The sequence below is a fragment of the Salmo salar genome, chromosome 22 (genome assembly GCF_965601325.2).
Source record: "Salmo salar chromosome 22, fSalSal1, whole genome shotgun sequence".
In the NCBI taxonomy this organism is placed as follows: Eukaryota; Metazoa; Chordata; class Actinopteri; order Salmoniformes; family Salmonidae; genus Salmo; species Salmo salar.
This window is the reverse complement of record NC_138312.1, coordinates 19,960,358-19,985,699: the sequence shown is the minus strand read 5'-3', so window position 1 is coordinate 19,985,699 and position 25,342 is coordinate 19,960,358. Positions and strand designations below refer to the sequence as shown.

At 43.3% G+C, this 25,342-nt stretch overlaps 1 protein-coding gene across 2 annotated transcripts in view; it reads left to right on the top strand.

Annotated features, from left to right (window-relative positions):
* The window catches only part of LOC106583046 (FYVE, RhoGEF and PH domain-containing protein 5), a 46,593-nt gene that overhangs the window by 11,165 nt on the left and 10,086 nt on the right, over positions 1-25,342 (top strand). For both annotated transcript variants that reach the window (XM_014166805.3, XM_014166804.3), the window contains exons 3-10: positions 904-1,021; positions 1,668-1,726; positions 2,225-2,255; positions 11,204-11,355; positions 11,747-11,903; positions 23,552-23,642; positions 23,813-23,863; positions 24,089-24,147. In XM_014166805.3, the coding sequence (XP_014022280.1) occupies positions 904-1,021; positions 1,668-1,726; positions 2,225-2,255; positions 11,204-11,355; positions 11,747-11,903; positions 23,552-23,642; positions 23,813-23,863; positions 24,089-24,147 (718 nt within the window). The remainder of the gene's footprint in view (positions 1-903; positions 1,022-1,667; positions 1,727-2,224; positions 2,256-11,203; positions 11,356-11,746; positions 11,904-23,551; positions 23,643-23,812; positions 23,864-24,088; positions 24,148-25,342) is intronic.

Genomic DNA, 25,342 nt, shown 5'->3' with positions numbered 1-25,342 from the left:
GTGAGAGCCTTCAGTGTGGTAAGGGCAAGATGAAGGATGACTGTGTCTCGGTGAATATGAAGTCCAGCTAGGAACTCTTTTAACCTTTGGTACTCAGGGGCAGAGAGGGTAGAGATGCAGTACAGGCCTGTAATAGCCTCTGTCTCTACAGGGTGATCTGTTATAGTCATAATTATAAACTGGGTGGTTCGAGCCTTGAATGCTGATTGGCTGACAGCCATGGCATATCAGACCGTATATCAGGGGTATGACAAAACATGTATTTTTACTGCTCTAATTAAGTTGGGAACCAGTTTATAATAGCAATAAGGCACCTCGGGGTTATGTGGTATATGGCCAATATTCCATGGCTAAGGGCTGTATCCAGGAACTCTGTGTTGCATCGTGCCTAAGAACAGCCCTTAGCCGTGGTATATTGGCCATATTCCACACCCCCTCGGGCCTTATTTCTTAAATATAACATACTCATTATATCCTCTACCGAAATGTGTGTGTGTGGTTCCATCACACTGTATCTGCGTGTATATTGGTACAGCACAGTACTTTTAACAGTGTGTGTGTGTGTGTGTGTGTGTGTGTGTGTGTGTGTGTGTGTGTGTGTGTGTGTGTGTGTGTGTGTGTCTCTGGTCTGTCTTGCTGTGATGAACCTGTTCACAGCAAGACCCCAAACAAGTGCTTCTACTCATGCTGTTAATGTCCTGGCAATCTGGCTTCAGTCATCCATGTTACTACTGTAGGACACACACACACAGCGGAGAGGATAATACACGCAAGGGCAAGGGGATAGGGGAAATGAAAAATGAACAGCAAGCTTCAATGTGTTTTTTTTTGCATTCTTGCAGCATCTATAGTAAAACCTTTGTCAGTGAATGTAATGTCCCTCTTCTCTCCCTGATGTTGCAGTGCCTACACAGAGCCTTTCCCAGTGAACGATACTCCAGCAGGGCTCTCAGCTGAAGAGGACCATGGACTCACCTCAGAGGAGGAGGAGGGAGGAGTGGAGCATGGTTTTGACAAACAGGTGATACACACAGCCAGCAGTAAACACATTAGACAATGTAACTCTATGAGCATGTGTTAAGTCACAGGTTGTACAGATCTTCAAAGATTTGGGAATGAAACGCTTATTATTAAGTATATCTAAGATGGATGACCTTTACCTGTAAATATCCACTACATAATATTTCAATTGGCTACCACATTCAATGGTGGGTATCACTTTCTGTTGAAACGTCTTTCTATTCAAGCGGACATTTTACGGTAGCCCAGAGATGGACCCCACCCCATCCCACTGCCACAATAATATCAGCTGGGCTCCCGCCACGTGACTCACACTTCCTTGCTTTCTTCTTCTTCTTCAAAAGAAAAACACAATAAGGAGAAAAATAGTTGCGCCAGTCCCAGAAACAGCCAGTCAGCCTCTCATACATAATGCATCTGAATTTAAATCTGTGTATTTTAAAAAGCTTTCACGTCTACACTCTAATCAAATAATCACTCTTATTTTGATGGTGGTGAATCAAGTAAATCAAAATGATCTTTTCCTCAATCTCCTCCTCCCGTGTAGCTGTTACTATCAATGTTTCACAGGAATAAGTACCTAAAGAGAGCATTTTAACATTAGCTCTGTTCATTCACTTCTTGCTGCTTTCGCTTCTGTCATCCAGATTGATGGACGATCCAGAGCCTTCTACGTCGCCAAAGAGCTGGTGGACTCTGAGAGACTGTGAGTATCTCTTTTAATGGAATCAGTAGCCTCCCTGCTTTAGTCAGATCATTCTCCCTCTCTCTCTCTCTTGTTCTCTCTCTCATTCTCCCCCTCTTTCTGTCGCTCCTTCTCCTTCTCTCTCTCTCTCTCTCTCTCTCTCTCTCTCTCTCTATTACTCTCTCTCTGTCCTATTCATCACTGTCTTCACTAATTTATTGAGTAGCATCCACAGCATCCCAAACTGACAGCCAATTAAATGAGTGTCTAGTGTAAGTTATTGAATATCAGTACAGCCTCAGCAGACAGTGAATTGTTCTTCTGATATACTTCGGAGAGTACATTTGACTTGTTGGAGAATGTTTCTCTATGTAAATGATGTGGCACACGTTTTGTATCTGGTTCTTTTATATCTTGTAATAATCTGCTAAAGTATTTACCTGTCTGGATGTGTGAATGGATTCCCATTTAAGCTGACAATATCACTAACCTATCACTCTCTCTTGTTGTTTTTTTTAGACATGTAAAGGCCCTTAGGCTCATTCAAGAGGTAAGATAAACAAACGGAGCAACACCACTCTCATTGTACAGAGTAGAATATATTCTGGTGAAAGCCCTCTGAATACTCCAATTTTTCAATTTATAACGCCACGCCCACTTGATCTAGTTCCTGATTGAAGATGACTGTTTTCCTCCTTCCGGCCCATTCACAAACAAGCAAAACTTTGTTAAATATGAATTCAATTTGTCAAAACTATTACATAATGTTCACATAATTTGAAAAATATGTTCATTCTATGCTGAGGAAAATTATTGAAAGAAATTGAAAGTTTCACGTAGTAGAGCTCCATTCTGTTTCTTTGTTATCCTGAAAACTCTCCAGTCCTTAACAATTACAAGCATACCCATAACATGATGCAGCCACTACTATTCTTGAATATATGAAGAGTGTTACTCAGTAATGGGTTGTATTGGATTTGCCCCTAACATAACACTTTGTATTTAGGACAAAAAGTGAATTGCTATGCCACGTTCTTTGCAATGTTACTTTAGTGTTGTTGCCAACAGAATGCATGTTTTGGAATATTTTTTAATCCCTACAGGCTTACTTCTTTTCACTATGTCAAATAGGTTAGTATTGTGGAGTAACTACAATGATGTTGCTCCATCCTCGGTGTTCTCCTATCACAGCCATTAAACTCTGTAACTGTTTTAAAGTCACCATTGGCCTCATGGTGAAATCCCTGAGCGATTTCCTTCCTCTCTGGCAACTGAGTTAGGAAGGATGCCTGTATCTTTGTAGTGGCTGGGTGTATTGATACACCATCCAAAGTGTAATGAATAACTTCACCATACACAAAGGGATAGTCAATGTCTGCTTTTATTTTTACCCATCTGCCAATATGTGCCCTTCTTTCCGAGGCAATGGAACATCTCCCTGGTCTTTGTGGTTGAATCTGTGTTCACTGCGTGACTGAAAGACCCTACAGATAATTGTATGTGTGGGGTACAGAGATGAGGTAGTCATTCAAAAATCATGTTAAACACTATTATTGCACACAGAGTGAGTCCATGCAATTTATTAGGTGACTTGTTAAGCACATTTTTACTCTTGAACTTATTTAGGCTTGCCATTACAAAGGGGTTGAATACTTATTGACATTTCAGCTTTTAATTTATAAATATTTTGTACAAATTTCAAAAAACATAATTCCACTTTAACATTATGGCGAATTATGTTTGCGCCAGTGACAAAATATCTCAATTTAATCGATTATAAATTCAGGCTGAAACACAACAAAATGTGGAAAAAGCCAAGGGGTGTGAATACTTTCTGAAGGCACTGTATAAGCACTCGGAAGCTGACGTTCGTTAGCGTTAGCATTCTCATAGTGAATGACTGGCGGTGTTAGCTAGTTAGCATTTTAGACTATCCGATGGTCGTGATCCATACCGGTTGTATCTCTTTTCAATCAAAGAACAATACTGGAAATGGAAATTTTGTTAGACACAGAAAATTAATGACAACATTTTTATGTAGATATTTGCAATCTGTTGTGCCATAAAGTTAACTAGCTAACACCACCAGTCATTCTCTATGAGACTGGCCACCCCTCAAAGCCTGGTTCCTAGGTTTATTCCTAGGCTCTTGCCTTTCTAGGGAGTTTTTCCTAGCCACTGTGCTTCTTCATCTGCATTGCTTGCTCTTTGGGGTTTTAGACTGGGTATCTGTATAGCACTTTGTGACAACTGCTAATGTAAAGGGCTTTATAAAATACAGTTGATTGATTCATTGATTAATGCTAATGAACGTTAGCTTCTGAGTGCTTATGGAGGAAGACAAGTTTGAACGTTCGGGCGTGCCCCTGCCAACAGCTTTGGTACTACCCACAAGGGGTAAAGAAAAGTGAATCTCTCATTGAAATGCATTCATTCATTTTAGTGCTGCATTAAATGGCTTAAAATATGATATTCTATATTTTGAAATGTTGTATTGTATCTATAACTGAGTTGATGTCTGACTTGTGTTGTGCAAGCCATCAAGTCGAATTAAAAGAATTATAACTTTTACCACATATTTCAAGCTTCGAAGCCATGGTGGTGAAATGCTAATTCAATAGCCTACAACAGGGATGGGCAACTGGTAGGCCCGACAACCAATAATAATAATAATAATATATTTTTTTAAATTGGGGGGGGGGGGCACTCCGTCGGGGTCTCAACTTACTGTTGAGAGTTAGAACAATAAAATACACTAGGTGCAATTTCGAAATTTGGTTGCGCATCAGCAGTCACTCAATTAGCCAGTGTCAGCAAAAGATTTTTAGATTGATAAGTTACTTTCTAAACTTGTAGTAAGCATGGTCGAATTACTGACCGGGGTGGGGCCCATTGATCATTAGTTATCATATTAGAAACTGCAAACATTTGCCTCCACCCTATGGCAAAATGTGTAGAATTGCATAAAATGAGTAATAAAATGGCTAAATCTTCTCTCCGCCCCATGACAAAATTTGTAGAATTGCAGCAAACTTGCTTTAGAATGGCAACATTTTCTCTATGCTCCAATAATCTGCATCTCTGTAATTTATTTGAGATAGCTAAACTAAAAAGAAGAACTTGTGTGTTATGTATACCTAGCTAGCTATATCTACCTTGAGTCAAAGCTGAAGCTGTCACTCTTCATCAGCATAAATCACAAATATTGATGAGAAAATGACATCACCACTTTGTGCAATTCAAAGACCCGAGCCAGCTAGTTGTCGTGGATGGCAGATCAGGTTTGAAAAACCTAAAATGTGTTTTACGGTCGGGACAAACTGCACGCCCAAAAGTGAGTGATCAAGCTACTGAACTAGCTGTTGAGCATTTTGAACATGACAACTTTAATGCAAACCAAAGACAGCAAGCTAGCTAGTTAGCTAACTATTTTCCAATAAGGCATTAATTTCATAACCCATCTAGCTAAGATAATACTTTTTACCTTGTTTGTCGATCTGAAATGCTAGCTAGCTATGCAGTTCCAACCTATCTAGCTAGATGCCCATCCAACCAGCTAGCATTGGGCAGCTAGCCAGCTAAATATATCTAGTACAGAAGAGACATTCATCAAGTCGAAATTGGATATTAGTAGCGCTGTAGTTAGTAAAGGATCTATTAGACAGCCAGTTAAGATGGAAAGCATGCGATTTAAACCCCCAAAATAAAGCATGTTAATTTCAAGCAAAACACATGTACTGTAAGTGAATGGGTTTTCCAACATTCTGAAGCTTTCTTTGCCCTTTGTGGTCGTTGCTAAGTTAAACAATAGCCTCACATAATCGATGACACAAACCTGTCTTCCTCCATACTAAGTGGAAACAAATGTTTTCATTTTTTAAATAATTTTCCTCAAAATAGAATTAACATATCTTTCAAATCCTGTGCACGTTAATTAATAGTTATGACAAATGTAATTCATATTTAACAACGTTTTGCTTGTTTGTGAATGGGCCGGAAGGACGAAAACAATCACAACAAATTGGATGTGCTCTTGTTGTCAGGCGTCATAAGGTGAATAGGTTCCAGAAGCCATTGATGACATTACTTCCTGTGTGTCAGCTCCTTGGTTTGTGGTGGTTCTCTCCGGCCGTCAGCCAGCCCTGTGCTTAGGTTTATCCGTGTTTTTCCAGCTAGGTTGACTTCCTTGCCTTGACAACGTGGGCTCGTCAGCCCAGAGATAGTCAGTCAGATGATTACGCAGAAACGTACGCACCAGGCATTGTTTGAGGTGAATTTACACAAGCGCTGGAGCACATCGGTGCTCATTGACACCAGGGTACCTTACACAGAGAAAGGTCAAGAATAGGTCAATGTTACCTTCATTTAAGTTGTCCACCCCGAGATTGGAAGGTTGTGAGTTTGATCCCCCGCAAAGTCATACCAAAGACAGTATTACAAGATTCAAAAGGCACTCGCACATCTGATCAATCTTGTTGCAGGTGCATGGCAACAGTTGAAACAGGATGAAGGAAAAAAGGAAACCGCACACTGCTCTTGATAGTATCACTGATATTTAATAAGCTTACGTATCGGCCTAACGGCCTTCGTCAGAGCTTTTCGTCAGAGCTTTTTTTCTCTGACGAAGGCCCTTAGGCCGATACGTAAGCTTATTAAATATCAGTGATACTATCAAGAGCAGTGTGCGGTTTCCTTTTTTCCTTCATACCAAAGACAGTAAAAATGGGACTTGATGCATCTCAGCATTAAGGGGATAGATTGGGGGTAAGGCCCTGTGATAGACTAGCATCCTGTCCATGGGGTGTACTTGTACATCAAGTTGCTACAAGGGATAGGCTCCTGCCATATGAGCTGTTCTGGCTCGTGCAATTCTACTTACTTAGCTTTATTCAGCTATGTCCACTGTAACTTCACCTCTTCAAAAATAGAGTATAAGATAGCAATGGGGTTGGTTCTTTGTACCAGTTACCTTAGGCAGGAAATACAGTAAAGCAGAAGGGGACATTCTGAATGAGGGCAGTGAGGAGAACCAACTGTTGATTCCCAGAGGTCAGTGATGCATCAAATACAGCTGTTGTCATTCCTCTCCATGATTTCTCATTTACTGCCTGTCAGAGTAAGTGTACAGTCTAGATCCCAGCAGGTTTGGCTGAAAAATTGACATTTTCCAGTAAGGCACTGGAGCTCGACCTTCACATATAGAATAGATTGAATGCGGTACCCTGAGTAATTCATTTGATCCCATTTTGATCTCAGAAGAATGTTGAATGGAGAGCCAATGCATTTTAAGTAAGGAATCCCCTAACCCAGAATGTTGTGGATTCAATTTCCAGATGCAACAAAAGCAAAATGAGACTCTTGCCTTGAAAGAGTCATTGCAAATAAGAATTTATTCTTAATTGACCTGCTTGGTTAAATAAAGGTCAAATGTAAAAATAGTTTGCTGAATTGGTAAACTGTTGATATTTTGTCATGGAGCTAGTGTGTGTGGTTGCTTGGATAGTTGGAACCTGACAGCTTGAATCAATGGAACCTCATCATTCATACTGGATACCATTAAGCAAGGGCACTCACTACCTGAATTAGTTAGTTAGGTGTACAACCATGATTTATGATTGGTTCATTTGAATGTAAAAGCTGTAGTCTATGCACTTTGATCCCATTAAACAAACTTGAGTAATGCAAATATTATACACAAGTCCACTCTAATGATTGTACTATATATCATCATTATACTAGGTTTCTTATGTAGATTCTGTAGACATATCGATATATATGGCCTTCTTTTTGTTGCTTCATTACTGAGTCTTTCATGTAAACATCATGAACATTCTTATTCATTACCTTTGTACAGTGTGTTCTTTCATGAATTCTCAATCCTGCACACTTGCTATGTTTTTTGAATACTGAACGCAGGATGTTTAACCTTGTTTTTCCCCTTCTCAATAAGGTTATTATATCAGCTACATGTCCCTCATACCCGCCTTCCAGGCATGATATTCAACAATATTTCATTTTTCTGTTGCATAATGCATAAATCCAACACTCGCCTCTTATAATTCTTAAAGCTATAACAGTAGAGGGATGTTCCTAAGTGGGTTCCCTCTCCAACAGACCTAACTCAGCAATCCATGCATGATTGGAACAGACCAGACATTTCTAGACGACCCCCCCCCCCCCCACCCCCCCCCCCCCCCACCCACCCCCACCCACCCACCCACGCCACACACTCCCTAGAGCTCTCTAACACTCACACACAGCTGGGGGAAAAGACCACCGTCAGTGAGAGTTGGGAGAAAACACACAAGCTATTGTTCCATTGTTTGATGAGGAATAACAAAAAATACAACACATTTCCAGACCCTGTCTCCAAATGGGAAGTGAAGTTCTTCTTCTTCTTCTGAGTGTTCTTCTCCAGGACTTTCCCAAATAACAGGTTGAACATATGATACTCCGATCTGACGTTTGATCTATCCATATATTTGTCTCTCAGGTTTGACGAAGCTTCCCTGTTCAACCAACTGTCTAATGTTGTCATTTGACCCTGTATGCTTTTATTCTATACACTGGGGGTGAGAGTAGATGAGAGAAGTAGAGGGTAAAGCTGCTGTCCTGTGTTGGGGCTTAGTGAGCTGTGAGTAAGACAACTGTGTCTGTCCCAGGGGAGGGAGCAGCCAGGACATAAAGTAGCAGCCAGGTCTGCTTCGCAGCAGTGATGAATGCTAACTCAGATGGGATCGATAGCACATGATGAACGGGAGGCGCTAAAGCACACAGTGTCACAGTATTATCTCACTGTGGTGTGTATGTCTCTACTTGTTTTATGTCTGCAGTGTTCTAAAACTGAAATTGATGAGGTCCAGACGCTTGTCCTTGTAGACACATGATGGATTTATATTATAGATGGTGTTAGCTACCAGACAGCCATACCAGGAGGGACAATTGATATTGCTTAAGCATTTTGACACCTTCAATCAATTAGTGAACTTTTATATGTTTTCCCCAATTCTTAGAATAGAGAAATGACCCTTCTCAAGAGCATTCCTTCCTAGAGAAGTGCCATAAAGCCACTGAAGTTTTCGCCTGTGTGGTGACACGAACATAATCACGTTTTAATGTAGTGATGTGCAGTTCGGGAATGATTTGTAACTTTTTTGAATGTCTCTTTTTACTGCCTTGAGAGTCATGATTCTTTTTTCTGAGGGACATTAGTCGTTCGTTTTAACGTCTGGCTGGCCGCAATGAATTCTACTGCAAGATTAATACGCAATACTCTGGCGCAGCGTCTCTGGAGACGAGCTCTGACCAACAGCTGTCTATGATACACTCACCGGACAGTTTATTATGTACAGCCATTTAGAACCGGGTCGGACCCCTCCTTTGCCTCCAGGACAGCCTGTATTCTTTGGGGCATTCTACAAGGTGTTGTAAACGTTCCACAGGGATGTTGGTCCATGCTGATGCAATGACATCATGCAGTTGCTGTAGATTGGACAGTGGTACATTCATGCTGCAAACAGCCTGTTTTGGGTTGAGGTCTGGGTACGACGCAGAACTCGCTGTCATGTTCCAGGCAATGTTTTTCCACTCCTCAATTGTTGGTTTTGTTAGGCCCAAGACTAAGTCCAATATATCCTCCAAACACCAGCTTCGAGGCCATTATTACTTTTATACAACAGGTTAAGAAACAAATTCAAATAACGATTGACATATTTTCATAAAAAAATATTTTTGTTTGTCCTGTTTTTCTATAGAAATGTCTTTGAATATATCCATAAAAACTATGCTGATTCATGATTTTGACTGGCTAAGAAAAGTTGCCTGCCTGTTTTTCTCGTCCTAACTCACAACACGTTCATTACTATGGGACAGAGGGAGATTGAATTTCAATACTGAAACAATGTTGCAAATGTCGGAGAGACAGATAGCAAGTTTTATACAAATCTCCGTTGTTGAAAACCAAATGTTAGTCTGAAAGAAAGGGGAGATAATGTTACAGTAGAAATCAAGTTTATAAATTGCCTGGTTGGGCTGATGAGTCAGTGGATTGCTGCCTGGTTGGGCTGATGAGACAATGGATTGCTGCCTGGTTGGGCTGATGAGACAGTGGATTGCTGCCTGGTTGGGCTGATGAGACAGTGGATTGCTGCCTGGTTGGGCTGATGAGACAGTGGATTGCTGCCTGGTTGGGCTGATAAGACAATGGATTGCTGCCTGGTTGGGCTGATGAGACAGTGGATTGCTGCCTGGTTGGGCTGATGAGACATTGGATTGCTGCCTGGTTGGGCTGATGAGACAGTGGATTGCTGCCTGGTTGGGCTGATGAGACATTGGATTGCTGCCTGGTTGGGCTGATGAGACAGTGGATTGCTGCCTGGTTGGGCTGATGAGTCATTGGATTGCTGCCTGGTTGGGCTGATGAGTCATTGGATTGCTGCCTGGTTGGGCTGATGAGTCATTGGATTGCTGCCTGGTTGGGCTGATGAGACATTGGATTGCTGCCTGGTTGGGCTGATGAGACAGTGGATTGCTGCCTGGTTGGGCTGATGAGACAGTGGATTGCTGCCTGGCTGGGCCGATGAGACAGTGGATTGAGCAGTGAGATGGACCAGTAAATAAGCATTTCAACGTCATAGCCTTACTTGTGTAACTTATGGAACAGAAACCGGTTGGAATGTGGTTTAAACCAATCAGCATCCAGAATTAGACCCATCCATTGTATAAGAACATATAGTTCATGTCAGTATGTTGATAAATGGTAGGGTTCTGGTCAACAATGTATCAGTGACCAAGGTCAATATGCAACCCAACAGCTGGTATGTAACCCAGGTCCAGAACTCCTTTTCCTGAGTGGTTAGACAGGCAGAGACTGGGGAAGAGGAAGACAGACTGAGATGATACTGGGTTAGAGGAAGACAGACTGAGATGATACTGGGGAAGAGGAAGACAGACTGAGATGATACTGGGTTAGAGGAAGACAGACTGAGATGATACTGGGTTAGAGGAAGACAGACTGAGATGATACTGGGTTAGAGGAAGACAGACTGAGATGATACTGGGGAAGAGGAAGACAGACTGAGATGATACTGGGTTAGAGGAAGACAGACTGAGATGATACTGGGGAAGAGGAAGACAGACTGAGATGATACTGGGTTAGAGGAAGACAGACTGAGATGATACTGGGTTAGAGGAAGACAGACTGAGATGATACTGGGGAAGAGGAAGACAGACTGAGATGATACTGGGTTAGAGGAAGACAGACTGAGATGATACTGGGTTAGAGGAAGACAGACTGAGATGATACTGGGTTAGAGGAAGAGGAAGGATGTTAAGCTCCAGGAGGATCTGACCCATTCCCCCTGTAACTCTCTCCCTCCTTCACCCTTTCCCCCCTTATTCTTTTCCTCCCCTTCTTCCTGCCTCAATCCCTCTCCCCTTCTCCCTCTACCCCCTCTCTTCTCTCCCCCTCTTCCTCCCTTCTTCGTCCCTCTCCTGCAGGACTTCAGGGCAGCAGTGTCGGAGGCGGTGGGGGAGGATGGGGAACCTGTGGTGGAGGAACAGAGGCTGGGGGAGATACTGGGCACCCTCCCTGAGGTCTACATACTCCACAGCAACATCCTCACCGAGCTGGACTCACGCATCAAACAATGGTGAGACATTCAGTACATTAAACACAGTGGGATATCTATATATGCAGATTCAGTGCCTCTTTTTATATCCCTGCTGAAGACACAATTTTATAAAGATGCGTTTAATGTATGATTTTAATTAGCTAATATTATTATTATTATATGCACTCATAAATAAATACCCACAGACTTGTAAAGCATAGACAGTTCTGCGTTTTAAACGCATCAAGTAGAATGATTGTAAATAGTATCCAACTGTATATTTTTGAATTCTTATTCATTCAGGAGCTCAAGAGGTATCGACATGTTTCTCTGTCCGTAATTCAATAACTTACCTGTCAACCGTTATTCAATAACATACACTGTCAACCAATCCTCCAAACCTCCACATCATTCCATTCCCCATCACCAGGGAGGAGAGCCAGAGGGTGGTGGATGTGATCCTGTCTCGACGGGAGGAGTTTGCTGGGTTTGCTACCTACATCTCTGAGTATGACCGGAGCATGTCCCTACTGGCAGAGAGCTGCAAACTCAACCCTGCCTTCCATGACATCGTCAAGCAGTTTGAGGTAAGAGGCTATACTTAGTCTGAGCTTAGAGACTACTTATAAAAGTGGAAGTCCTTTACCTAAAACCCCGATGTGAGTCTTTATCTTGTGTTGATTTAAACTAACCTTTGGATATTCATGCTCAGAAGAATCAGTCCTGAAGTCATAGCCACTGTACCTGCCAGTCTGTAACAATGTCTTTATTCAGCCAGGAGTTCCCAGTTTCCTTTATATAGGAGCTTTAGTTTGTCAATCAGACTCCACTGGGAATCAATGGCCTTTCCAAACCCTCTCTATTCTGCTCTGCTCTATGGGACTGACCTTTTCAACGTGCTACTCTGATGTTTTATACCTCTCAAAGACCGAACACAAACCTTTTTTGTACTGTGCATCCCTTTATCTTGGCTGTCAACAGGAAGTACTATCTGAGAGGATGTCATCACTGGTTAACGGGAATTGATCATGTGATCACCATATCCATCAGGAAGAATATGTTACACAAACTTGCTTTGCACAGCTCCGTAGTATGCAAAGGGATTCTCAGTTGAGTAGGGAATGTGTAATCATAGTCCCTAATGATGATGATAGGAACCATTATTAACCATGGCAGATGATGTAAAACATGCTCCCAGATAAGACCATCTGGATGCAGCCATGGATTTCTTATTTCCTCTCCAGGCCTGACTGGCCTGTATCATTGATTCAGTGCTCATATAGTGGAAGTTTCTCACATGCTTCAGGTCACCTTGCTTACCGTGTTAAGTCCTATTGATTGGTTATGATAGAGTTAGCAGTTTGACTTGGAGAATGATCTATAAACGCACTATTTCAATATTGGATTGGCCTTTGTGTTAAGTTTTTCCAATGAATCTACCAATTAGTCTCAGCTCTCATTGCTACAAAGATTGTACACAAGACCACCCACAGATATGCATAACATACTGTTTCTTGCATTTAAATGAGTTAGAGGTTCCTAGGCATATTTTGAATCACCTCAAGTTTCATTATAATTATGTTAATTTTGGAAATTAGTCTTGGCTCTCACTACTACTAAGATTGTACCCAAGACCACCCACAGATATGCATAGCATACCGTTTCTTGCATAGTCATGAGTTAGCAGTTCCTAGCCATATTTTGATGCGTAGTGATTGGTAAACAATGATTCTACGCATCTCAATAGTGATTAGGAATGCAACCAGACAAGGAAGAGCAACTGTCTCAGCTTATGAATATTCAGGAGCAGCTGCCCTCACCAGATATACTGTGGCTTTACGGGACTGGCAATGTAGGTATCGCAGAGAGAAAGAGGGAGCTGGAGAGAGAGAGGGCGAGAGAGAGCGCAAGAGAGAGAGAGAGAGAGAGGGAGAAGAAGGATAAGAGAAACATTTGACTTATATAAGCTCTTTTTTTCAACCACTCTATAGGTAACATAAGCATTATCACTAAATGTATGTCAGAAAAATCCTGTGTTTAGCTCAAAGTTAAACACTTTGGGGAATGTTCTGAATATTAATGTTATTTCTAGTTTAAAGCTTTTAACTATGAATAACATCCCCTCGTCCTGGCTTTGTAGTGGTTACATCAGAGACAGTAAGAGGTAATAAAGGTGTGATGGCTGCTGTGTGGTGTGAGAGAACTGCCAGGGGGACTCCTTCTGTGTGACCTCCCTGTAATGAGACACACAGGGCTCTCTGGGACAGCAGTAGGAACTCACAGGTTACAGCCAGAGTCACACAGCTGAGAGGTACAGTAGTTTATCCTGCTATGGCAGTTTAGCCAACGATCAATGCAGAAAGTGTTTTCCATAATGTCAGGTGACCATTTAGATGATTTCGTGACCTTGGGACTATTAAGGTTCTATCTGCTCATAGTTCTGAGATATTGGACATCAACGTTTTCACATCCAAGATCTCAGAACTGTTTTGTAGTGAATTCTTCTTTCATAACCCGTTAAGTTCCTCACCTTAAAGATAACCCAAAATTTGAAGACATTTGTAAATCAGATTTTTTAGAGTGTAATCGCAGCTAGAACCTTCTGGTTCTGAAATGTCAATCTGGGTTCAGTCGTAAGGTTCTATCTGGCACAGAATGTTACAATTATTTCAATTTCAATAGAAACTTGCAGACATTTAATGATTCAATGAAGAGAATACTCTTCCTTCTTTCTAATCACATCATCAAATATATTAATTCATGTTCATCACATATTTGTTAAAGCGATAGTGGAGAACTAGCAACATTGCTAAAGCTTAGCTCTGGATGAGTAAACTGATATATTTGTCTGGTCTCTGACACTCAAAGTCAGTAAACAACCTACTAGTTATCAATAAAATGTGGTAAGTTTGTAATTGTAGTGAAATACCACTTCCATGGAGGTTTTCTTATTGATATAGAACAAGGTAAAAACAGCAAAGTCTCTACATTTGTAATCGGCTGTGTGTAGCTGGTGGAGAGAGTCAGGCGCAGGACAGCAGATATGAGTAATCAATGTATTTACTCAAGTAATCACAAATACAACACAATATACTGAGCCCACAATAACGGACCGTATGCAAGACAAACAATTACTCACAAACAAACATGGGGGAACAGAGGGTTAAATAATGAACAAGTAATTGGGGGATTGAAACCAGGTGTGTAAGACAAAGACAAAACAAATGGAAAATGAAAAGTGGATCGGCGATGGCTAGAAGGTCGGTGACGTCGACCGTCGAATGCCGCCCGAACAAGGAGAGGGACTGACTTCGGTGGAAGTCGTGACAGTACCCCCTCTTGACGCGTGGCTCCAGCAGCGCGCTGACACCGACCTCGGAGTCGACCCGGAGGACGAGGCGCAGGGCGATCCGGATGGAGACGGTGGAACTCCCGCAACAACAAAGGGTCGAAGACGTCCTCCACCGGCACCCAGCATCTCTCCTCTGGACCGTACCCCTCCCACTCCACGAGGTACTGAAGGCCCCTCGCCCGACACCTCGAGTCCAGGATGGCTCGAACAGCATACGCCGGGGCCCCCTCGATGTCCAGAGGGGGCGGAGGAACCTCCCGTATCTCAGACTCCTGGAGTGGACCAGCCACCACCGGCCTGAGGAGAGACACATGGAACGAGGGATTAATACGGTAATCAGGGGGTAGCTGTAACCTGTATCATACCTCGTTCAGTCTCCTCAGGACTTTGAATGGCCCAACAAACCGCGGACCCAACATCCGGCAGGGCAGGCGGAGGGGTAGGTTTCGGGTCGAGAGCCAGACCTGGTCCCCCGGTGCAAACACCGGGGCCTCACTGTGGTGGCGGTCGGCGCTCGCCTTCTGCCGCCTCACGGCCCGTTGTAGGCGCACATGGGCGGCGTCCCAGGTCTCCTCCAAGTGCTTAAACCATTCGTCCACAGCAGGAGCTTCGATCTGGCTCTGATTCCAAGGTGCCAGAACCGGCTGATACCCCAGTACACACTGGAAGGGAGAGAGGTTAGTGGAGGAGTGGCGGAGAGAGTTTTGGGCCATCTCTGCCCAGGGGATGAACGCCGCCCACATCCTGGTTTACTCTCTCCACCTGCCCGTTACTCTCAGGGTGAAAACCTGAGGTGAGGCTGACCGAGACCCCCAGACGTTCCATGAACGCTCTCCAGACCCTGGACGTGAACTGGGGACCCCGATCAGAAACTATGTCCTCAGGTACCCCGTAGTGCCGGAAGACGTGAGTCTATAGGGCCGTAGGGAGACTGGGCAAAGGGAGGAGATGGCAGGACTTAGAAAACCGATCCACAACAACCAGGATCGTGGTGTTGCCCTGTGAGGGAGGAAGATCCATCAAGAAGTCCACCGACAGGTGCGACCACGGCCGTTGTGGAATGGGTAGGGGTTGTAACTTCCCTCTGGGCAGGTGCCTGGGAGCCTTGCACTGGGCGCACACAGAGCAGGAGGAAACATAAACCATCACGTCCTCGGCCAAGGTGGACCCCCAGTACTTCCCACTAAGGCAACGCACCGTCCGACCGATGCCAGGATGACCAGAGGAGGGTGACGTGTGGGCCCAATAGATCAGATGGTTGCAGACAGCAGACGGAACGTACAGGCACCCAGCTGGACACTGGGGGGAGTGGGCTCTGTGCGTAACGCCCGCTCGATATTCGCGTCCAGCTCCCACACCACCGGTGCCGCCGGAAGTATGGGAGTGTGATCCATGGACCGCTCCTCTGTGTCATACATCCGGGACAGCGCGTCTGCCTTAGCGTTCTAAGAACCTGGTCTGTAGGACAGAGTGCAAATAAAAACGGGTAAAGACCATGGCCCACCTTGCCTGGCGACGGTTCAGTCTCCTCGCCGCCCGAATGTACTCCAGATTGCGGTGGTCAGTCCAGATGTGGAAAGGGTGTTTAGCCCCCTCAAGCCAATGTCTCCACGCATTCAGAGCCTTGACAACAGCAAACAGCTCCCAGTCCCCCACATCATAGTTTCGCTCCGCCGGGCTGAGCTTCTTCAAAAAGAAAGCACAGGGGCGGAGTTTTGGTGGCGTGCCCGAGCACTGAGAGAGCACGGCTCCTATCCCAGCCTCGGACGTGTCCACCTCCACTATGAACGCCAAAGAGGGATCCAGATGAGCCAGCACGGGAGCCGAGGTAAACAGAGCATTCAGGTGACCAAAAGCCCTATCCGCCTCAGCCGACCACTGCAGTCGCACCAGTCCCCCCTTCAGCAGTGAGTTAATGGAAGCCGCTACCTGACCAAAACCCCTAGATAAACCTCCGGTAGTAGTTGGCAAACCCTAGAAACCGCTGCACTTCCTTTACCGTGGGGTGAGTCGGCCAATTACGCATAGCTGAAATGCAGTCACTCTCCATCTCCACCCCTGAAGTGGAAATGTGGTACCCTAGGAAGGAGACGGACTGTTGGAAGAATAGACATTTCTCAGCCTTGACGTACAGGTCATGCTCCAACAGTCGACCAAGCACCCTGCGCACCAGGGACACATGCTCGGCGCGTGTAGCGGAGTATATCAGAATGTCGTCGATATACACCACTACACCCTGCCCGTGCAGGTCCCGGAAAATCTCGTCAACAAAGGCCTGGAAGACTGATGGTAAGGTTCTATCTGGCACAGAATGTTACAATTATTTCAATTTCAATAGAAACTTGCAGACATTTAATGATTCAATGAAGAGAATACTCTTCCTTCTTTCTAATCACATCATCAAATATATTAATTCATGTTCATCACATATTTGTTAAAGCGATAGTGGAGAACTAGCAACATTGCTAAAGCTTAGCTCTGGATGAGTAAACTGATATATTTGTCTGGTCTCTGACACTCAAAGTCAGTAAACAACCTACTAGTTATCAATAAAATGTGGTAAGTTTGTAATTGTAGTGAAATACCACTTCCATGGAGGTTTTCTTATTGATATAGAACAAGGTAAAAACAGCAAAGTCTCTACATTTGTAATCGGCTGTGTGTAGCTGGTGTAGAGAGTCAGGCGCAGGACAGCAGATATGAGTAATCGACGTATTTACTCAAGTAATCACAAATACAACACAATATACCGAGCCCACAATAACGGACCGTATACAAGACAAACAATTACTCACAAACAAACATGGGGGAACAGAGGGTTAAATAATGAACAAGTAATTGGGGGATTGAAACCAGGTGTGTAAGACAAAGACAAAACAAATGGAAAATGAAAAGTGGATCGGCGATGGCTAGAAGGCCGGTGACGTCGACCGTCGAATGCCGCCCGAACAAGGAGAGGGACTGACTTCGGCGGAAGTCGTGACAACAGTGGGCTCTAAACATGCTTTAAGGCACCTGTATCTATTTGTTTCTACCATACGTTATGCCAATTCTTCTGAAAAGTGGTGGGAAAAAATAAACGGAATTACCAAAGAGGACCAGAACCGATATGAATAATCAAGGATATGATAAATGTATAGTTTTGAGAGAATTCATATTTTTCAAATCCCAGATCTCAGAACTGTTTTGTGATGTCTTTCTCTTTCATGACTCAGTAAGTACAATACCTTACATACATATGTTATTTTATTGTGTGATTGGACTGCAGATGAACCAGCACTGTGTGATTGGACCGCAGATGAACCAGCATTGTGTGATTGAACTGCAGATGAACCAGCATTGTGTGATTGGACTGCAGATGAACCAGCATTGTGTGATTGGACTGCAGATGAACCAGCATTGTGTGATTGGACTGCAGATGAACCAGCATTGTGTGATTGGACTGCAGATGAACCCGCATTGTGTGATTGGACTGCAGATGAACCAGCATTGTGTGATTGGACTGCAGATGAACCAGCATTGTGTGATTGGACTGCAGATGAACCCGCATTGTGTGATTGGACTGCAGATGAACCAGCATTGTGTGATTGGACTGCAGATGAACCAGCATTGTGTGATCGGACTGCAGATGAACCAGCATTGTGTGATTGGACTGCAGATGAACCCGCATTGTGTGATTGGACTGCAGATGAACCTTATAGCACCAAGTTCAAAGGTTTTTGCTCAGATAGAACTTTCAAATTGTTCTTTTTTTTAAAATCATAAATGTACTTTTTAAATAATCAGACATATCTCACATGTAAAGGACCACCTAAAGAGCAACTCTATGTGAATAACTAATGGTCAGATAGAACTTATAGTCCCAAGGTCTCGCACATTTTTGTATACTTTATATCTCTTCATTATTGGTTAGATTAATGTTCATTTTGTAAGCTTAAAGGAGTTTGTCCTTCATCTTTTTCCTCTCTCTTTCTCTCTCTCTCTTTCTCTCTCTCCCTCGCTCTCTCTCTATCTCTCTATCTCTGTCTGTGAGGTAAGTGGAGGGTTAAGCTCTTTAAGCATTGGTCCAGCAGTGTTGTGTTGTGGGGTGTAATTTCATTGTGGATGTGGTGATGACAGTGATGAAGTAGCTATGCGCTGTGATCAGATCACCATAGGACCTTAAAAGATAAAAGCCCCTCTTCAGCCAATTTGTTGTTTACTGTGCTGCTATATACAGCGGCCAATGATGTGTGTGAGTATGTTTGTGTGTGTGCATGTGTGTGTGCCTGTGTGTGTGTGCCTGTGATGTTGATGTGATATTGAATGCTTGTGTTGGTGTTTGTGCCTAGGTGTTTGTGTTCCCTTGAGAAGGAAACACAGGAGGAGAGTGTTTGTGTGTGAGATGCAGCAGGTGCACAGAGAGAGATAAAGACAGTGCGATGGTGATAAATCCCAGTATAGGCAGCTGGGTAATGAGGCAGACACAAGCTAATTAGAGAGGCAGCCTCCTTTACAACTCCCCAATTAGATCACCTGTGTGTGCAGCCAGCGAATCAGCTGGCCATGACTGTGTGGTGTGTGTGTGTGTGTGTGTGTGTGTGTGTGTGTGTGTGTGTGTGTGTGTGTGTGTGTGTGTGTGTGTGTGTGTGTGTGTGTGTGTGTGTGTGTGTGTGTGTGTTGGCATGTACAGGCACCGCCTCTTTTTGGCTCACTTACCCAAACAACCACGCACTAATTATCATATTTGGCGCGCCATAGAAGCCATTTCAGCCGTACAAGTGTCAACTGGATCACAATTTACATAAACAAGCGACACTTGAGGTGCTGGTATTCTGTTAGGGAGAGGTTTTAATGATGGGAGGTTTTTATTGAAAAGGGTGGGGAAAACTGAAGGGTAATCCAAAGCGAGAGAGAGGAAACCACACAGAGCTAATGTAAGGTGCCTTTAGAGAGACCCTTATGGAAAAACACATGACGTTCACATGTGATCTTATGTGAAGTTAATGTGATAACGTGACATCATATAAAAGCAACATGTGATAACATGAAACTACATGTGATAACATTTGAGCACATGTGAAAGCTTGAGTTACATGTCTAGCATATCATAGAGGGTGTTCTAAGGCACACAGTACTACATAGAGCCATGGCTACATGGAACTCATTTTCACATCAGGTAACTTATGCAAGCAGCAGAATCAGATTTTTTTTTTAAATGATCAAAATAATGTGAAGAGACACACACACAGGCACAGACACACATGAACATGATAAGACACACACTCTAAACATGGATGTTGTATTGTAAATATGTGACCAACCAGCTCAAATCGGTCTTATGTAGCAAAATTAGAAATTGTGTTTTTTACATTGGATAAAAGTAGAGACTCAGAACTAGAAAATGGTATATCATACACAACAGTTGAGGAACAATGGGAAAGTAATTCTGCTTTGAAAGTTAATACAATTGTAAACTCACTTTTGAGAAAATGGCCTTTGAATATTTTGGTACTACTATTGGAGAGCCCTTCTTTGTCTACACCCATTCAGCCTCGTTCACACCCTCTTAAGCCTTAGCCCCACCCATCTCTTTAAGGGTTGATCCAACCGTTCTGTACTAACAACAGCAGTCAAGCATCCAAGCTAACATATTAGCGAATTCCAGATACAAATGAGAGAACAGCTCACTGAACATTACTTACATTTACATTTAAGTCATTTAGCAGACGCTCTTATCCAGAGCGACTTACAAATTGTTGCCCTAGCAGTGCTGGTTAGGCTGTTTTCATGTTATCCAGAGCATTGGTGACTGCAACTGTGCTGTCAGAATGTCCATTCATATATTCTGAGCGTTTCGCTCTCGGAGCGTTCAGAGTGCACACTGGACGCTCTGGCCGATGAGTAGAGTTGATCCGAACGTTCTGACCTCACAACGGCAGTCAAGCACCCAAGCTAATTAGCTAACATTGGCTAGCTTGCTAGCTACTTCCAGACACAAATGAGAGAACACGCCACTCTGACCATTTTACTCGCCCTAGCAGAGCTGGTTAGGCTGTTTTCATGTTATCCAGAGTGTTGGTGACTGTAACTGTGGTGCTGGCAACAATTTACCAAGTTAGCACAGTGGATCTGGACCGATTCCGGCTGAGAGTCGGGGCACTCGGATGAGAGACAGACTCGGCCGACGTCATGTGGCCCGAGTCTGGGCAGTATTACTTATGGTTAGGATGCAGGGATTGAGCTCGGGCCGATTCTGGTGTGAGTTATCTGGCCCAAATGTATTACTTGGGGCTCGGGCCGATTAGGGCTACGCTCTGGCAGATGATTACATGGGCTGCTTTATTTAATTAACATTTCATAATTTATTTTTCCATATTTTCTCATTGTTTCTGTGATAAAAAAAATACAATTAACATTTAAATGAAATTCGTTAAGAGTCCTGTGTAGTATTTTAGCATTTCGATACTTTGTGCAAGACAATTGATAAGCATTACAAATTTTGCCTGGAACTTCCCGAGTGGCGCAGTGGTCTAAGACACTGCATTACAGTGCAAACTGCATTTCTACAGATGCGGGTTCGAGACCAGTGTCGACCGGGAAACCCATGAAGTGATGCACAATTGGCCCGGCGTCGTCCAAGTTAGGGGAGGTTTTGACCGGCCGGGATGTCCTTGTCCCATCGCGCTGTGGTGGGCTAGGCGCATGCATACTGACATGGTCACCAGGTGTATGGTGTTTCCTCTGAGACAAAATGCTTTTTTGTGGATGGAAATTATTTGTATGTATAAAATGTATAATAGTAATATTTTAAGTTACTAAATCGGGTAATTTTGTATACATTTATTTACATTTGCATTGGGCCGCTTCTGGGGGGATTCTGGTAAGATGCCGGCAAAGTCATCTGAATTCTGGTAGACATAAACGGTGCGATGTACTTGGGCCTATTCTGGGCAGTCATTCATTTTGATTACGGGCAGAGTCCAACACCCGATTCCGGGCCGATTCAATCTGTTCCGCCCCCCGGAAGAGGGCCACCTCTGGGCCGATTCCTCATTGCTAGCAGGGTAATTACGCCTTTTTTTTACCAATGTTTACTGACACCGGCAATATTCAACGGGTGTTGAGCGTTTGTAAATTCAGCATTTATTCTGCGCTCTGGCACACTCAGACGAGAGTGCTCTGAAATCAGAGTAGATGGCCAGACTGAATTTACGAACGACACCAGAAAAGGTTACTTGCAAAGCGGAGTCTTTTGTTAAGACATGTAGCGAGCTAGGTAAACAATGAACCATAATCCCAACTCATGACATTACTACCCTGCATGAATCTGCAGGAAGCTAACCAACCAGGTTCATTGTTAATTAGCTAACATTAGGCTATAGCTAGCCAAGCAAATGGCTCTGAGATATAAATAATACGATTATACACGTAACGTTAGCTAGCGAGCCAGCCAGCTAACATTAGCTACCTAGCTAACAGTACACTTTAACTTGAAATGAAACCACTTTCTGTCAAAATTAGAAACATGTAATATCTGAAAATGTAGCTAGCTAGACTATCTTACCCGTATACATCATTCATGGATGGACGCGTCTCCTGTCGGATTCCATGGTTGCCCTTAGTTTGAAGATGTAATCCAGAGACAGGTGTTTTCTCCAGATGTGGAGTGGTCAGGTTGGTGGTCAAACGATCTGTCAAGATGATTTAATTATTCCTTTTGTCGTCTATGTGTGTTCAAATCCCAGGTGAGACACGTTAAATAATAGTTACTGTGTATATATAAACATGCACAATGTAATGTGAAAGGTTACGTGATCACATGTGAAAATCTTCATCTGAAATATCATTACATGAGAACTGTTCCAAAACCACATAATTTCACATGTAAAATCATGTGACTTTCCACATGTGAAATCATGTGGCTTTTCCATAGGGGGAGGGAATGGAGTAAGAGAAAAGGAGAGTGAAACAGAGACAAAGAGAGAAAGAGAATTTAGGGAGGTGAATTAGCTGATTAGAGGTGGGGGTTTGACAATAGAATCCTGGTTCCAAATCGTTGCTCTATTTTTACTCTGTTCCGCTATGCTCCATCTCTCATAATGAAGACCAAGGTTGGTGTGTGTTGGCTATTAATCCTCCCCTTTATAGGGCCAGCGATATTGTCTCGCCAGCCCTGTGTGTGTGTGTGTGTCCGTACATTTGTGGGTGTGCTTGCATTTGTCTGTGTGTGTGTGTGTGTCCTTGCGTGTGTGTTTGCATGTGTGTGCATGCATGCGTACGTGTGTGTGTGCTTACATGTGAGTGTGTGTATGTGTGTATGTTTGCGGGCCTGCGTTTGTGTGTGTGCGTTCCACAGTCACCCATTGTAAATGAAGGGATGGATGTCTCAGTCCCGCGGGGGGTTATCTCTTTGTCTCTAATGAGGAACGGGGCTCTATTGGGTTAGGAGACTCCTCAGTCAGTGGTGATGTGTGGATCTGCTCTGGGCCCTTTGTATTATAGACCCTCTCTGGGACTGGGAATATATGTCCGTCAGACACAATTAGCCTCTGATAGATTTGTTTTAGATATTTCTCTTATCCTCCCCTTCCTCATTTGAAGGGATTCCATAGGGCAGAAGAATAGAGACAGTACAGGGTTTGTGTGGTGAGGAGATTTGGAGTGGTCAGGTTGGTGGTCAAATGTTCTGCCAAGATTATCTCATTAATCCTTTTGTCATATCTAACTTTGAATTGCATAATTTCAACAGAGCTTACTTAGGTTGAGAGTAGTGTTGTGCATTGTATTATTTATTTGCGTGTGTGAGGTTATGTGTTCATGTCTGTGCGCAATGCGTGTGTGTATGTTCCACAGTCATGCATGCAGGTGTGTATTAACCTGGCAATGTGTTTATGTGTGCAGAAGCAAGGTCCAGATGGAGCTCAGGTCCAATTGAAGCACCAGCTGCTGCAGGTCATTGTGAGAGTCCTCCAGTACCGCATGCTGCTCACAGGTATTTGACACACACCTCATAATGTGCTATTGCAAAATTGTAATACTAACTTTCATTGATGTACCCTATCTTGGCTCTCGACCTTGAATAGTGTTATTTGGCATTCTACACATTATTCATCTGTTTCTGTTTTTGAATAATTTGTTTGTTTGTGCCATTATGTTTTCTAGATTACTTAAACAACCTCTCCCCTGATTCGAAAGAATATGAGGATACACAAGGTATGGTCTTTCTCTGCTTTATAAGAATTGCTGTAGTTTCTTCTATACACAGTCGTCTCTTCAGCAGTGACACACACACACACGCATGCGCGCACGCACGCACGCACACACACACACACACACAGACTTAGATACAATATCATAGGTTAGTTGTTTAGGCCCAAACATGGCAGTGTTTACTCCCTGCATATTGATGGGCTTTCTGTCTCTCCCTCTGTGTTCCAGCTGCCTTAGTCATCGTTTCAGAGGTGGCAGACCAGGCTAATGAAAATCTTAAGCAAGGGGTAAGTCGGTGTGTCTGTATGGGTGTTTCTGTATTTATTTCAGACGATTGTGTACATGTGCTCATGCAAGTGTTTGCTAGAGGTATGCATGTACAGAATGTACAAACTTGGAGTGTGAACTTGAAAGTGTGGAGACAGCTCACATTTTCCCAGTGTAAATCCTTCTTGGTTCCTCATGGCAACACTATTGTGAGTGAAACCGCGTCAGGGATCTTGGAGAGGCCTGTCTCTCTGCTCTCACTGGGCTCTGTTGCCTATTGATTCATGTGAGGGTGAGGAAAGATGATATCATCAAAGATCCCAGGTGCATCGTAACAAAGGGTGTAGTATGAGTAAGGACATTACTTACATTGTAGAGCACACACACACCCTCACACAGATCCTCCTAAGATAGATGTTCTATCCCTGTCTCTCACAGCCACACAGATCCTCCTAAGATAGATCATATATCCCCTGTCTATCACAGCCACACAGATCCTCCTAAGATAGATCATATATCCCCTGTCTCTCACAGCCACACAGATCCTCCTAAGATAGATCATATATCCCCTGTCTCTCACAGCCACACAGATCCTCCTAAGATAGGATCATATATCCCCTTTCTCTCAAAGCCACACAGATCCTCTATCCTCCTTACCATCTCACCTCTCTAATATTACTCTCTTTTTCTTTACTTTATCTTTCTCTCTCCCTCTTTCACTCAAACACACACTTATTCCCTCAACGGATCCTCTGCGCTAGCTCCTTCCTGTCCCAATCAGACTATGTATACACTGTGACAGAAAACTGTCATTTATATGGTAATTTGGGGTATTATCAACAGTAAAATACTCTGAAATGTTTTACTGCAGCCAACTGTAAATGATGGTGCATTGTGGGAAAATGTTGTGGGCGGGGTAATAATTGCTGTATTTCGAATGGAAAACCTTTCGACCACTAGTGGGTGCATGGTATTGTTGTTTCTGGCTCATTAACATATTGTGTATTTGTTGCACCCGTGAGTGAGAATGCTGTACCAATTTAACTCCTATATGGTTATATTGTCCCATCAATTTAAAATGTATAGGGGACAGATTGGAATGGCAGAAAGCCTTAAGCCTTAAATGGTTGAGCATTTTGCCCTGTCTGTTTTGGTCTGTAGTCATTGACAGTTTGGAAGCCTTTGTTAAGGCCTCTAGAAGTCCCACCAATTATT